This window comes from Durotheca rogersii (assembly GCF_024521655.1).
Source record: "Durotheca rogersii strain YMJ 92031201 chromosome Unknown GGS23scaffold_28, whole genome shotgun sequence".
Lineage (NCBI taxonomy): Eukaryota > Fungi > Ascomycota > Sordariomycetes > Xylariales > Xylariaceae > Durotheca > Durotheca rogersii.
Genome location: NW_026251259.1, coordinates 23,533 through 37,011, shown reverse-complemented (window position 1 = coordinate 37,011; position 13,479 = coordinate 23,533). Strand labels below are relative to the sequence as shown.

Here is a 13,479-nt window from a genome sequence, read left to right as displayed (position 1 = left end):
GGAAGATGTGCCAATCGAGAAGTCATCGCGTCTACATTTACCTACAGCGTGGGTATTGCCTAGAAACGAAATCAGAGACGCAGGCCAAAGCCCAAGCCTCCCACTTATGACCGCTCTCACCGGCCAATTTTGTCAATTTCATAGCCATGATGATGCTACCGTCATGCCCAGGAACTTGCCTTCTAGGGTTAGATACGCAGAGAATGGCGAATTGACTGTTGGTAGCTATCAGCTTTTACAAGCTCGATCGATGAGCTAGTTGCGCGGCTCATTACTCGATGGGGGTTCTTTATCCCGCAAGTCCTGTCCCTAAAACATCGCCCATGGCTTCCTAGCGCATGTTATCGTGCCCCAAGTCCCCAATTCGGTAGGATAATCGCTCTCTTGTTACGTTTAAGCTGTGCTGCGTGGTCTGGAGCTCCGCGTGGATACGCAAGTGGCGCATGGCTAGGATGCCTGAGCTTCCCCCCTCCTTGATCCCGTCTCCTCATCCGACACCCCGAGCATCGACCACTGTTGAGACAAAAGGTAAACCATTGATTGAGGTGATGTCATTCAGACAGGGGCCACGGACAGACAAAAGCAGACAGTAGACAATTCGACCGGAGGATTTATGTTTATCAAGCCTGCACTCGTTAGACCAACGTCCCACCTCTGTCACCTGGCGCTGCCCTTCTCAGAAATCGCGCCGAATTACCTATGTGCCGGCATTATCCCCACCAACCGAAACGCAATTTCACAGCTCCAAGACAGATAATATGGGAGGCGAAGAGGTAGAGACCGGAGACCGAGGTAAGCACCCACACACTCTGTCGAGAGATATTCAGTGTTAAAGGCCACTGCGCCTGAGACTGTGCCCCAAGCCCTGTCGCCAGTTCCTAACTTCGCTCTCTTTCCCGCAACACAGTGTCGTGGAAGTGGGGTGGCAGCGCCCCCGGGGGCACAGTGGCCGAGACGGCAGACCGCGGTGAGCTCGCGGTAACGTCGCACCGGGGCAACACGATCGCGAAGACGGCGCGGCCTGGCAACCCAGTCGTGCGCATCGAGCGGTCCGGCAACGACGTCGTCAAGAGGGTGTCGGAGGTGACGGTGGAGAAGAAAGGAGCTGATAGGAAGCGCAAGGCGGGGACTCAGGCTGCTGCAGAGGGCGAGGGCGAAGAGGAGGGCGGGGAACCAAGAAAGGGGGAGAAAGGGGGCGAGGAAGGGGAGGGGGAGGGGAATGACACTGGGGATTCGCCTCGCGTCGCTAAGGACGGACCCGCAGCGAACAAACGGCAGAAGCACGATGAAGCCGACGATGGGAGGGGTGAGGTCGAGGAAGACGCAAGCGTAACTGAGGCAGCAACCGGGGTGGTGGATGAAAGCGAGGGGGTAGACGACGACGAAGTAACCGACTCGGCGTCGGACGAAACAGAGGAAGAGGATGTAGACTATGAAGGAGGGACTGAGGACGAGGAGACCGACTACGAAGAGGAAGAAGGAGAGGACGAGGATGACGGCTCTGGCGACCGGCGACCGGGGCAGCACCGGAGCCGTGTTTAGGCGTACATACGTAGAGAAGCTACTGGTGAGGCGAGGCGAAGGTATGCGACGTTGGTGATATAAACACCGGGCCGTAGAGGTGCCGGAATACTTCTGCGACGTCTTTAGATAAGCCACTTGTACCTATGCCTCTCTGTTAATTCCCCGTATCATCTCCGGCTGCTGCAGGCTTTATCAACTGCCTAAATGTCTAACCAGGTTATCATGTCGGATCTGAGCCACGTAGAGAGGACAGCGGAGACCCTCTCATATCGAACGCATAACACGAAGAAGGTAACGAGAAACACCGACTGTCGGCCCCGCCACCACCCGGCGATACCCTCGATATGCTTCGACGGCCCGCCAACATCGAAAAGAGAATAGGGACGATACCAGGCCACAGGTACTCGCCAACACATTGGCGCACCATCCCCTGTAAATTGCGTTTTCTCGGCAGCCGCCTCGACGAGACCTACCTAAGGTATTGCTGAACGGTGTGCGGATGTAGTCGTGTTTGGGGCACAGTAAATCAAGCCATTCACAGGGCAATTTACCGGTATTAATACCTGCGTGTGGATAGTCTAGGGCAGGGCAATGCTGGTGTACCCACCGAATATATCCATGTACGTGGGCGCCTACTAATTTATATTTAGCCATCCCACCCCCTACGAATTCCATCCTTCTCCACGCCGCTTGAACTCCTCTGTTTCGAAACAATCCGACGATGAGCGCGACGGCATCCTTCTATTCTCTTATCCACCAACGCACCCACCCGCGGCCCAGGTGACCTGAAAGAGTCGAAGAGAAAAAAAAAACTTTTGTAGGGTTCTATTCTGGGCCGTCTATTCCGCGATGTGTTCCGCACTCGTACGAGCATCCTACCAACACGCGATAACGTCGAGACATCAGCTGTAGGCCGGTGCGCCCTTCGCTGTCGGGTCCGATCCGCCTGCGACAAATCGCCGGGGGTTGACCGTGTGCTGGGTGGGCTGCTGCGCTCCACGGTTGCGAACACGCTCGAGCACAGCATCCTCGCGCTACTCAGGCCTACCGAGGGCGGTTGCTGTGGAACGGAGGTGTCCCGCACCCAAGGAGCCGAGTTGAGGACCCAGTGGCTAGGGCAGTCCAAAGTGAGTGCTGACACGCACGCTGGCGAGGAGGTCAAGGCCATGAAATGTCCCCGTCGTGGATTCCCGGCCGAGGACGACGACCCCGCGAGGGCTGGCGCCATTCACTGCGAAATGACTCGCATGCTGAATCCCGGGACACGCGACCACGCGGCACCCATGGCATCTTCAGCCCTACATAGGTCAGAGAGTGGCCGAAATAAGAGCACGCAATCTATTCTCTACACGACTTGCCGTGATGGGTAAATGGCAGTTGGCCCTCGTCGCCTCATCGACCCAAGGCTCTTCGTTTCCCCCGCAGTTCTACGATAACGAGCACTACTGAGAAAGCGCTTCTGGCCAGCGTGTGGCGTGACAGGCAAGTCTTCTCGCGATTCCGGCATCAGAGAATCCAGTCAATCGAAAGACGATCCTCAGTTTCGAAACTTATATATACGAATGCGTAAAAAAAACCATCGCGTTGCTCGAAAAATGCTATATACACGCAAGTACGATATCTACATAAAAAGACAGGAGAAGCTATATACAAGGTGGCGGAGGTCATGAACTCGTGGCGCTGGTTTCGGGAAGGGGGAAGGGGTGCGGGAACTGGCGCTGTGTGGCGTGAGGATAATTGATGAATGGCTACACTGTCTCTCCCTATTTCGCGTCTCCGGGACCTCGCAGCCTGGGCGAGTAACGGAGGGAGTAGTCAGTCAGGATCGGCTCCGATGGAGACGATTAGGTGGCAAATCCGCCGATGGTCATGTGCAGGAGCTTGGGGTTGGCGCCGGATACGACACCGGCCTCGTTCTGGCCGTCGGGATTGACGTCGTCGTAGGAGAAGGCGTAACCCTTACCGTCGATCTCGTACTTGTGCACCAGGCGCGAGTAGTGACTCGTCGGGTCGGCGGTGTAGTAACTGTCTGCGCCGAGAGACGGCTGCACGTTACCCCCGTCGACAAGGAGCGTCGTGCGGTAGAAGGCGGCGCATAGCCGCGGCACCACTGCCTTGTGTACCGCGTTGTCCTCCTCGCGGATCCCGAACGGGCCCGAGTTGCAGCCCCAGATGTCGAGCACCGTCGGCTTCACGTAGCCACGGTTGTCGCCCTCGCACTCGAGCGCCTGGCCGTTGACGCGACACGCCACGTTGCCCGCGTCCGTCTGGGTGTTGATCGTCAAGTCCTCATTGCTGTACTTCTGCCACACCTTCTCGATGTAGTCCTCATAGTACGTCTCCATCGCCGTCGGTTCGAGCGACAGGTACAAGTTGGGCGAGAGCACGCGCAGCGGCTTGCCGTCCTTGTCTGTCACGCACAGCTTGTCCCACGGCTGGCCGTCCTGGGCCGCCTGGTCGCGCAGGTCGTTGCAGATGTCGGTGATGGCGTTCTTGCGTAGACCTATGACGTCCTGGGTGCGGCCGTCCTGGAGAGTCAGGGTCATGCCGATGACGAGGCCGACGAAGTCGACGAACGAGATGTTGGCGAAGATGCCGCTGTCCTTTGTGTTGGTTAGCTCGACGAAGCCCCAGTTGACGGCGGATGACGGGTCCGAAGGGTTCGCCGCCGCTGGCTCGACGATGACCGCCTTGCCGTTCCCGTCCACCACGGTGAAAAACTGAAGCTCGCCCTCGGCGATCCAGACGCGGCCAGAGCTGAGAAAGTCGGGAAGGTCGAACCCGGTGGTCTGGCCTGCTCCGTTTAGGGGGATGGCAACGTTGCCCTCTATAGCCACGGGAGTCTGGCTCCCTTTCGGGTCGGGATACAACCAACCTCCGTCGGCCGAGAGCATCACGACCGTCCCGGAGGGGTCTAAGCCGGTTACGTATGCGTTGAGCTGGCCGCCGTCGAAGTTGTTATAGAAGGAGAGCGTGAGCGGGGTCTTGTCATCGGGGACTTCGAGGGCCTCCGTGCCGTTGATCGTGTTCGCCGCGGTGACGATCACGTCCTTCTCGTTTCCGGGGGTCACGACGATTGGTATAGCGAATGTTTCGGCGAGAAACGTCGCGGCGACAGCCACGGCGAAGCTGAGAGAGTAATGCATGGTCGCGTGTGGAATGTTGACGTCTCACCAGGGACGTCGTACGTCTTAAAGAAACGACGGTATGGTATAATAAAAGAAGGTTAAGTTGACTCTGACACACACACATATATACATATACATGCGTATGGGCGTATAGTAAGTTAAGGAACGGATGCTTCGGGCTTCAGCCTTGGGCGACGAAAGAGAATGGACAAGTTCCAAAGGAGAACCAGGTACAGCACGTCTAGCGGACCGCCACATACATGTGCATATCCTAATAGGAGCCGGGCCCGCGAGCAGTTATATAGGGTAGGCCATGCCCGACTTAGCTGGGCGCTGCTCCTCAACTTACAAGAAACGTTAGGAGCCTCGCCGAACATAGCTACACCTAATCTTTTTCCAGACTCGTAGGTGACACGGGGCTTGCCAGCCAACCTGCCGATTATAGTCAAAAGGATCTCACCCAGCACCCTGGCCCTAGCCGCATCGGGGACTTCGCTGCCAGCCAGGCGAAACAGCCTCGTTCTGGTCCGCAGCGAAGATGATATACATCAGGCACGCTAGGCAAGGGCTCTATTTCCGAAGGATCTGGCGGGACCAGGGGGGATCGAGGGCCTGTTTCCAAAGTTGGCGACAGAGACAAAGTCCCGGAGCCGGGGCCAGGACTGTTGGTCCGCAGAACGTCCGTGGAAACGCCCTTCTCTCTGACAGCTTACCTTCCCTTAATTGCCCGATCCAATTTCCACGACGGCCACGCGGCCAATCAGGCGGCTTACCTGCCCACTGCGCCGCGAGTATACAGGTGCATGAAGCATCCTACTCTGCGCGCGCGGCGGGTTCAGACGACGATACGTCCCCGAATAGAAACCTGTGACGGATGCCCAGCATCGCGGGGTGCAGGGTGGACGTCTACGTAAGACCACACACACCTGGTCTGTAAATATATATGTATGTTGGACATCGCCTCCCAACAGTGTCCGGCGTAGAACTAGGAGAGGGGGGGGGGGGGGGGGGGGCAGAAGTAAAAACTGAGAGAAAAAAAAGTGAAATTTTAAATTAAAGTAAATAAAGAGCAGAGGATGCGGTGCGTTTCACCCCACGGTATAACATCACCAACCGGCACGTTCGCGAAGCTGCTTGGAGGGAAAACCGTGGTGAGATGCACATGCGCGATGTGTGCGACTTACACCAACGACGCCGGCTCCTCGCGATCCACCGCGGCCTCCTCGCTATGGGCTTAACACTGTCTCTCCGGCGCCCTTCAGCCTTCGTGGATCGTCATTCGACGCCTCAGCCATCTCAGATGCGGCGACTTACCTTGTCTTCGACCAGGCGGCATCTCGGCGGTACCCAGGGTCAAGCCGGAGGCCTAGGAGCTGTGGTACAACTTGGAGCGCAGCGCACATCGACGACGATCGCGCAAAGAACCCTCGTCCGCTTGCTGAGGAGCAGCAATCCCCTCAAGACAAACATATGCAGGCTGTTCTCTAGTAGAGAGATTTTTCTTCCTCTCCGCCGCCCTCTGCGACAGTTCGTTGGTAGGAAAAATGGACCGCGGGCGTGGGGGGGCGTGGCTACGGCAGCGACAGGTGCCTCCAACGTAGGGAGGTAAGTAATATGAGATAGAGAGATTGTCCGGAGGTAGGATCCGGCGGTGACCAAGAGAGGTCGGTCGCGCGGCGATCTAAAAAAAAAAAGAAGAATCATAATTTCCCGATCGCTGCCGCAGCCAGGCGTACCTCCGCACGGTACAGCAAGTGGATGTTTTACGTGCCAGAAAAATCGCACCTTCGCGGCACTGGCGACAAGTCTAGGGTCGCGGGCACTACGGCCAACATCCCGCACGCCTTCGTCGCCAACAGTACGTCGGCAAGCTCCTCGACGGCTCCCTCCCGCTCGCTGCGCCGATCCGCTGTGTGTGAGGATGCCTCCCAACAACAGCAACAACAGGGTCGATATTACTACTACTGGCACATGTGAGCGAAACCAGAGCCTCTAGCTATAGTAGAGAGAATAAAATAACTACTCCTACCATCGTACTCACTATATTTAGACGCGGCGAAGAGAGGCCTCTAGCACCAACAGCTGCTTCTAACAATACAGACCGTAGACAGCTCTCACCACCTACATAGTAGGAGAAAAGGGGGACCGGCCTACAGTCAGCGCGATGCGTCCTCGAAGAAGGGCGGCATCCGACGCACAGCAGTATATGCCTACCTCCCACCAGGTTAATTACCGACCTGGGTGCCTATCTAGAACCTGCCAGAGCCCGTCAGCGGTGTGGCTTGCAGGCGATTCTAGAAACCATTCGTCCGCGTCGCAGCAGGGTGCGGTCCCCTTAATAAGACTGCGGGCAGGAATCGTGGCTGGTGTTTTCCAGGCTGCTTGCTTACCTGCAACCACGGCGAGACAGCGAGAGAAAAAAAAAACCAGAGACGAAAACAAGGAGGGGCCAGACTCACACGTGATAGATAGGCATTATACCCAGGTATATTGATCGACGCCGGCATCGTAGCATTGTTGCGCCGGGTGTGAAGCACAGCAGCAGGCCGAATAGGAAGCCATAGCGACGGTGCCACTGCCAGCCACGTCTGGCACACCATCGCGCCCTTCGTCCCGCCCCTCGTCGGCCGGCCCTGAATGGATGGCAAAATCGGTGGTTCCTCGCTGCTGTGCAGCAGCAGGTCCCGACCCAGACGGCACCCTTGTTCCTGCAGATCCCGACTGTGCGCGCGCGCGCGACCCTCCATCGAGTCTATTACGACGGGCGTCCATCCAGCCCGTCTCGACGTGGTAGAACCCGCGTTCGTCGTCGTCTTCGTCGCTCTCGTCGTCGCCGCCCCCCCACGCGGATGGATTGTGAGGTCGGACAAGTAACTTGTCCGAAACCTCCCTGATGGCCGCCGCAATCCCACCACTCATCGAGACACGCGTGTCGACTTGGGCATATAGGCCTGTACGCATGCCCCAGCACGCACCGCTTACCTATGACAGCAGTGCACACGTAGTCGCTGCATAGGTGTGTGCGGGAATCCGAGGCGCCTCTCTTCTTCTTGTTCTTCTTCTTCTTCTTCCCCTTCTTCTCTTTCCTCCTCCTATTGCGTGCAACCTGGGTATTTGCCAGGGGGGTAGGGTAGGGTAGAGCAGAACGAACATGGTCCGGGGTATGGAGCTTCCAGAATCGGCAGCCTAGGAAACGAGCCCCCATCTCGCCAATCGCCCGCCTGCTCGCCCGCGCCCAACTGCCATCTTGAAACGGGGCCGTTTCAACGAAGACCAGTGAATCGGGATCGGCAAGAGGATGCACAGGGCGAGGGGAGGGCCATCCCCTTACGCGGTAGGTATGCCCTGGGGAGCAGGTCGAAATACCCACCTAACGAAACGGGGATGCGCCGCGTGCGCGCGCAGCGCCCATCAGCGCCCGAATCAGGCATATTTTCCTCGGGCGCGCTGCGGCAAACGTATACGCACGTACGCATGCACAGTGAGAGAAAGACGGAAGGAGATTGACTGGACGCCATCGCCGGTAAGGGCCGAGAGAGGAGGAGGAGGAAGGCAGAGGAAGAGAAAGAGAAGGGTGGCCGAAAGAAAAGATAGCGGACAGCACATGCTCGTGAACAGGGTTGCTTAACTACCTAGGTAGTAGCCGAAATGCGCCCAGGAGGATCTATCGCCGACATGGTCTCCCGTCGCGCTATGGCGAAGGGGCTATAAATGGCTGTAGAAGTGTGGGCCTCGACGAGGCGGTTTCTCTCGCTTCTCTCCTTCTCTCGGTCTCTCTCTCGCTGTCCCTCTCTTACTGTCTCTCTCTTGCCGCCTCCTCATCTTAACCCACCTAGGTACCTACGTCTCACCAGACGGGCCCAAAATCTCACGGCGATAAGCCACACACCGTGAAACAGTCTACAGGTAATATTATAGGCACTCATATCGGTGCCTGCTCCGGGTAGCTGGTGGGAGCGCGGCCTTTTTTCCTAGACGTCGACTATCACCGCCCACCCTTCCCCATGCTCGCTACTCGGGACTTGTGAGTTTGTCTTGGATTGCATGTGTAAATGGCCGGCCGCGTGCGTACTGCTATTACTATCGCAGAGTATTAAATCTACAGCGCGGCTCCAAGAGAAACCAAAAACCACGGGAGGGGGGGAGTCACGTAGAGAGACCAAGCAGTAGCCCAAACCCCATAAAGCTTCCTACCTAGATAGGTAGGTGTTAGCAAACTACTGCGCAGCGCCCCCGACGACGCGCCGCAGCACCCCGGGGCGGCGCGGGCACGAAAGCAATACCCAGGCTCCCGCCCACGTCGTCTTGTCGCAACGCCCGCGAGGCGGCTTGGGCGTCGTGCTCGGCCGCGAGGAGGGGTGCTGCGATGCTGCAGGGCAGCGAACACGTTGCCGAGACGGCGCTGCGCCTCCTCGTAGTATCTGGGCCAGGGCGTTGCGTTGCCGGCCGCATTAGACAACTCAGGTGTCCACCCCGAAAACGACACGTCGGGGGGAGGGGCGGGGAAAGGAAGTCCGTGGCTGCGCAGATCGCGAAGCTCGTGATACTCTCCGAGGTGGTAGATCACGGCGGGAATCTCTAATTATGTTTGTATCGCTTGCTGCTAGACGCAAAGGGGTTGTGGTCTGTTGTGGATGTATACGAAGTGTAAACTTGAGTACCTGGTAGTATTGATGACTCTCGAGTTTGAAGATCGGTTCGGTTTGCGGCTGCATCTTACTAGATATTGGACAATACGGCAAACAACGTCTTAGGAATCGAGCCAACTCCTGTTCGACCTGGTCCCGCCTTATCGAAGAGATCGATGCTGCCACGGGGCACGAAGGAACTGTTCTCCATGTACTACACAAGAGCCTCCAGCAACAGATACTCTACAGTAAATAAATTTAACAAGATGTCACACTCCCTCCCTTCAAGTATTATAGAGGCAAAATTTATACTCAGTATACTTGCGATCTTGGACATGGCATACTCAGTTATATTCTTCACTAGAGCCAACTGCAATACAGAATCTTTTTGGGCACGGCAACGCGAAGCATCGTCTACATTCATAAGCCCAAACTTTCCTAGGAATGTCCTGTAGAACGCTATATCAGACTATGTGGCCTGATGGGGAAGTGTAGGCGTCTATTGTACGCCCATGGTGCTGGCTACCCGAGCGGCCGAGGCGACAGAACCGGTTTTTGAGGCGGCGATGACCTATTACCACCTCGGAGAGCCGCTATTCGCGATTGTTGGACCAACTCAGAATCAAGCAAGATTCCCTCTGTAGAATCCTGAGTGGTGTGTAGTCTGGGTCTGCTACTCGCGCCGGGGCTGGCTGATGATCGGTAGATCCCGTATGAATGTCGTAAAGAAGATGGTAGCGATGTTATTGGGTTCTGTTGCGTTGTTTCTAGCCATTTTTCCGTGTCCAAGGAGTTCTTTGTTCTGTCTAGACGAGTGGCCTCAGCCTCGTTAAGCTCAGGAGGCCTATTGTAATATCGGTTTGGGCGAAATAGCTGATAACTCATCCGACTGGTCTATTCTGGGCTTGGGATTTTCCTGGGCACTTCGCGTTAGACTAGAATATTCTCTGGGGTCCCAAATTAGTACCGTTTAGGCAGGACTTACTGCGGTGAAGATAAGGCTCGTACACTTCATAGTAGATGAGTCGTTTTGGTTGACTGACTATGTTTGCGTGATGCCGACTGTGCCTCTGGCCCAGGAATGAATACCCCCCGTTCACGCTTAGGGGAAGGGATGGGAGCAGCGGCCAACCCACGCTGTCGCGATCCATTGATGAGGTAATAGGAGATGATAATTTAACGCTAAAGGCAGAAGTACGACAGTGCCCAAGGGCTTTCCTGTCAACGTCACTTGACTGACGTATTGTTGAATAACGACCTCTGAAGTTAGGCAGGCACGCAACGTACTAATCATGGGATGTGACAACCCAGGGGGGCACTTGCCAATACCCACGCCTGCCACCTCCTGGGGTAACGCCCAAACAACGAGGTTGTCGATCCAAAAGCACAGGAGTTCCGGTCTGGCGCGTAACCTAGCATGTGGCTATTACCGCTCTCGGAGTCTCACTGACGCCGCAAGTGTCCAACGTTAGGATGGAGATAACTAGCCGCATTGCATCTAAGCGTTGTTCGCACGTCTAGAAGAGATAGCGAGAAGCCTGGGCGTTAATACCTAATATTCCGGTCAAGTCAAGCTGGTTCGACGTCGTCGGAATCCACATAATGGCCCTACGAAGAAACCGGCCCTCTCTTCCAAACCAACGACATACGCAACCTACCAAGACAACTGGCTTTTCTTTAAACAAGTTACCTCATAAATATCATTAGGTTACCAAGACGTCATCGGTAACATCTCTGTCTTTCAATGCTACTATCCCTTTAGACCCTGCTGCGAGTTGTCCTTCGATCTAAAAGCTGCTCCCGACAGTAATTAGGCTAAGTGCGTAAATGTATCGGCTAGTCATTTAGTTGCCCACGCAGTCAGGGAAGACTTCAAATGGAGTTGCACTGGCATGGCTTCGAACCGCTCTTGATTTCTAGCCAGTTACCTATAATTGAACTGCCAGACCGACCATCCTGAATAAGAGTTGCGCCTAAGAGAAATGTCCAAATACCTACTACCTACTTAATTAATCGAGCTCGCCACACCAGCTGGTGGATTTGAGTTTTCCACTACTCGCACTAGTTACGACCTTCTAATTTAAAAGGCTTTGAAGCCTTTAAGGGTGATAGGCTTGCATCTCTGAAATTGTCTTTGGAGTTGAAATCGGAAGATGGTCGTCACACGAAACGGACCCTTCCGAGCTTATCGTAGGGCGCTCTAGTACCTAGGTACCTATGTGATTGGTAGGTACATCAGCTGCTCCCAGACCAGGCGCAGCGTTACCTGGCGAATTTCTGCGTGTGGTCGGCTTCAGCCCGTTGTCGGGACTTGTTCGCATGAACAATTGCGGGTGCCCCAATATGTGCTGGTAGCTCAATTCCGACGTCAAGAGCCGAAGCTGGATGCTAATTATCGGTTCGTTAGCTGAGGTTGCGCATGCGATGCAAGGAGAACTACGGAGTACGGTGCTTTGCGAGCCCCGCAAACACCCGGGTGACGATCCTCGCAACGTTATCGGCGCCCACGCGTTGCTGCCTGATCTTGGTGCACCGTGCAGGCTCGGGTTGGCTGTTACATTTGCACCCGAGACGTTGGGACAAAGCGATCATATCGGTACGCTCGGTTTTTTTTTTTTTTGAAGTTCTAACGCGCATTAGAATACGTTCTCCTGACGAATGGGTAGGCTGTAAATAAAGCATTCGCGAGGCAAGCATGTTGTTTCGTTCCCCAGCTCTCTTCCCGTCGTCAATTTCCTGTCGACTTCGCTGTGGGACCGGGGATGGGCGCCATTCGAGGTGTGCACACCGGCGCCGGCCGGCTGCGCAGCGCCCTAGATGGCGACTCCAGGGATTCTTGCAGTGGCAGTGTCGTATCATCTCGTCGACACGTGTAATACGATGGCCAAGCTCCTAGATTTTCAGCAGAACACACAAAGGCCTGCACCATTCAAGAATTCGGACCAGGAGGTGCTTATCGGCGGAGGTAGTTGTTCGATTTATTGGCTAGCAAATTATCGCTCGACGCGCAATTGGGCGTGCCGACCGTTAGAATCGAAGGGACCGACCGACCGACCGACCTTTGTCAGCAAGAATCAAGGGGCGCGCCTGGGTAGGTTATCAACATACCACACCTAGGGACAACCAAAAAAGGCCCTATTTACGGGGGCGAGGGTATTTTAGCATCCCATCCCACGACACTCGGCGGTGGCCAGGAGACACTAGGCACAATTCGACCCGTGAGACTTTTTTCTTCTCCTAGCTTCGATCGTATGTTTCTGCCGACCACCGATGTTTCGTCCTCGACGCTCGACATACCTATGTTCGGGTGGCTGCTATTCGGGCCGCAAGCCTTTCATGGTTTTCGCAGGCAAAAAGACCCAAGCCAGCTCAGAGGTAGATGCCGCAGGTCTCCTGGTGTTCCGGCTCAGGGTCGGGGGTGCGCATGTTCATAAAGCCCAATTCAAATAGGCGTAGACCCGGCTATGTTAACCTAGAGAACCGGTGCCACCTCGTCGGATCATGAAAAATCGACCGACAGCTGCAGTGGAGCATCCGCATCGCGCGCAAGGATGGGAAAGCCGGATGGGATTGTCGAAGCTAAGGAGCGCAAGGCAGTGCGGCCGTCGATCTAGAACACAGACCCCCAAATCCGCGGGTTCTGCGGACTCGATGCGCATGGGAAAGGGGAGCACAACTAATCTAAGACCGTATAGGTCGCATAGGTAGGCACATCGCCAAGTAGATCGGCGAGGACGGTGATCGGAGATGTAGGCGTATGCATGCAATTGGAGGTTGTCGTCGCGAGAGCGCTGTACGGCGAAAGAGACATGGGTCAGGGGGCCGAGCTACCTTAGCCCAAGGAATGTAGGACGAGAATGGCACGGCGCCTCCAAGAGGCATAAACTAAGCCGGATGGAAATCGGCACGCATAAGAGGGAGAAATAGGTACGACTCCGTATACGACGGTAACGGCGGGGTTTTTTCTCTGGAATGGGCGACGCAGCAGTTGGAGGCCAAAGGCATGACCAGAATACATGACGTAAACCGGGTACCTACCAGGTAGATGCTACGTAGTACCTAAGGGAGATACCTGTACCTAGTAGTCGGCGAGATCAGCCCACCGTCACTTCATAGCCGGCCGGCGCTCCCAACCTGAGGTCCCTGATTAGTAGGAGACGGACTGGTTGAGTTGAAAGATACATATACGGTACATACAT

The 13,479-nt window shown here is 55.7% G+C and overlaps 4 protein-coding genes across 4 annotated transcripts; 2 read left to right on the top strand and 2 right to left on the bottom strand.

The window, feature by feature from the left end:
• The first annotated feature begins 361 nt into the window (after nt 1-361).
• Nucleotides 362-1,665, top strand: GGS23DRAFT_259959 (uncharacterized protein). Its single transcript, XM_051512346.1, has 2 exons — nt 362-792; nt 908-1,665. The coding sequence occupies exons 1-2, from the start codon at nt 759-761 to the stop codon at nt 1,540-1,542; spliced, it is 669 nt and encodes a 222-aa protein (XP_051368483.1). The 5' UTR covers nt 362-758; the 3' UTR covers nt 1,543-1,665.
• Nucleotides 1,666-2,055: 390 nt separating this feature from the next.
• On the bottom strand, nt 2,056-3,060 carry GGS23DRAFT_259867 (uncharacterized protein). Its single transcript, XM_051512345.1, has one exon. It carries the CDS (start codon nt 2,750-2,752, stop codon nt 2,171-2,173), a length of 582 nt encoding a protein of 193 aa, XP_051368482.1. The 5' UTR covers nt 2,753-3,060; the 3' UTR covers nt 2,056-2,170.
• GGS23DRAFT_259866 (glycoside hydrolase family 64 protein) lies at nt 3,061-4,930 on the bottom strand. Its single transcript, XM_051512344.1, has one exon. The coding sequence runs from the start codon at nt 4,668-4,670 to the stop codon at nt 3,369-3,371; it is 1,302 nt and encodes a 433-aa protein (XP_051368481.1). The 5' UTR covers nt 4,671-4,930; the 3' UTR covers nt 3,061-3,368.
• Nucleotides 4,931-5,670: 740 nt separating this feature from the next.
• Nucleotides 5,671-6,923, top strand: GGS23DRAFT_583574 (uncharacterized protein). Its single transcript, XM_051517284.1, has one exon. It carries the CDS (start codon nt 5,809-5,811, stop codon nt 6,259-6,261), a length of 453 nt encoding a protein of 150 aa, XP_051368480.1. The 5' UTR covers nt 5,671-5,808; the 3' UTR covers nt 6,262-6,923.
• The last annotated feature ends 6,556 nt before the right edge of the window (nt 6,924-13,479 follow it).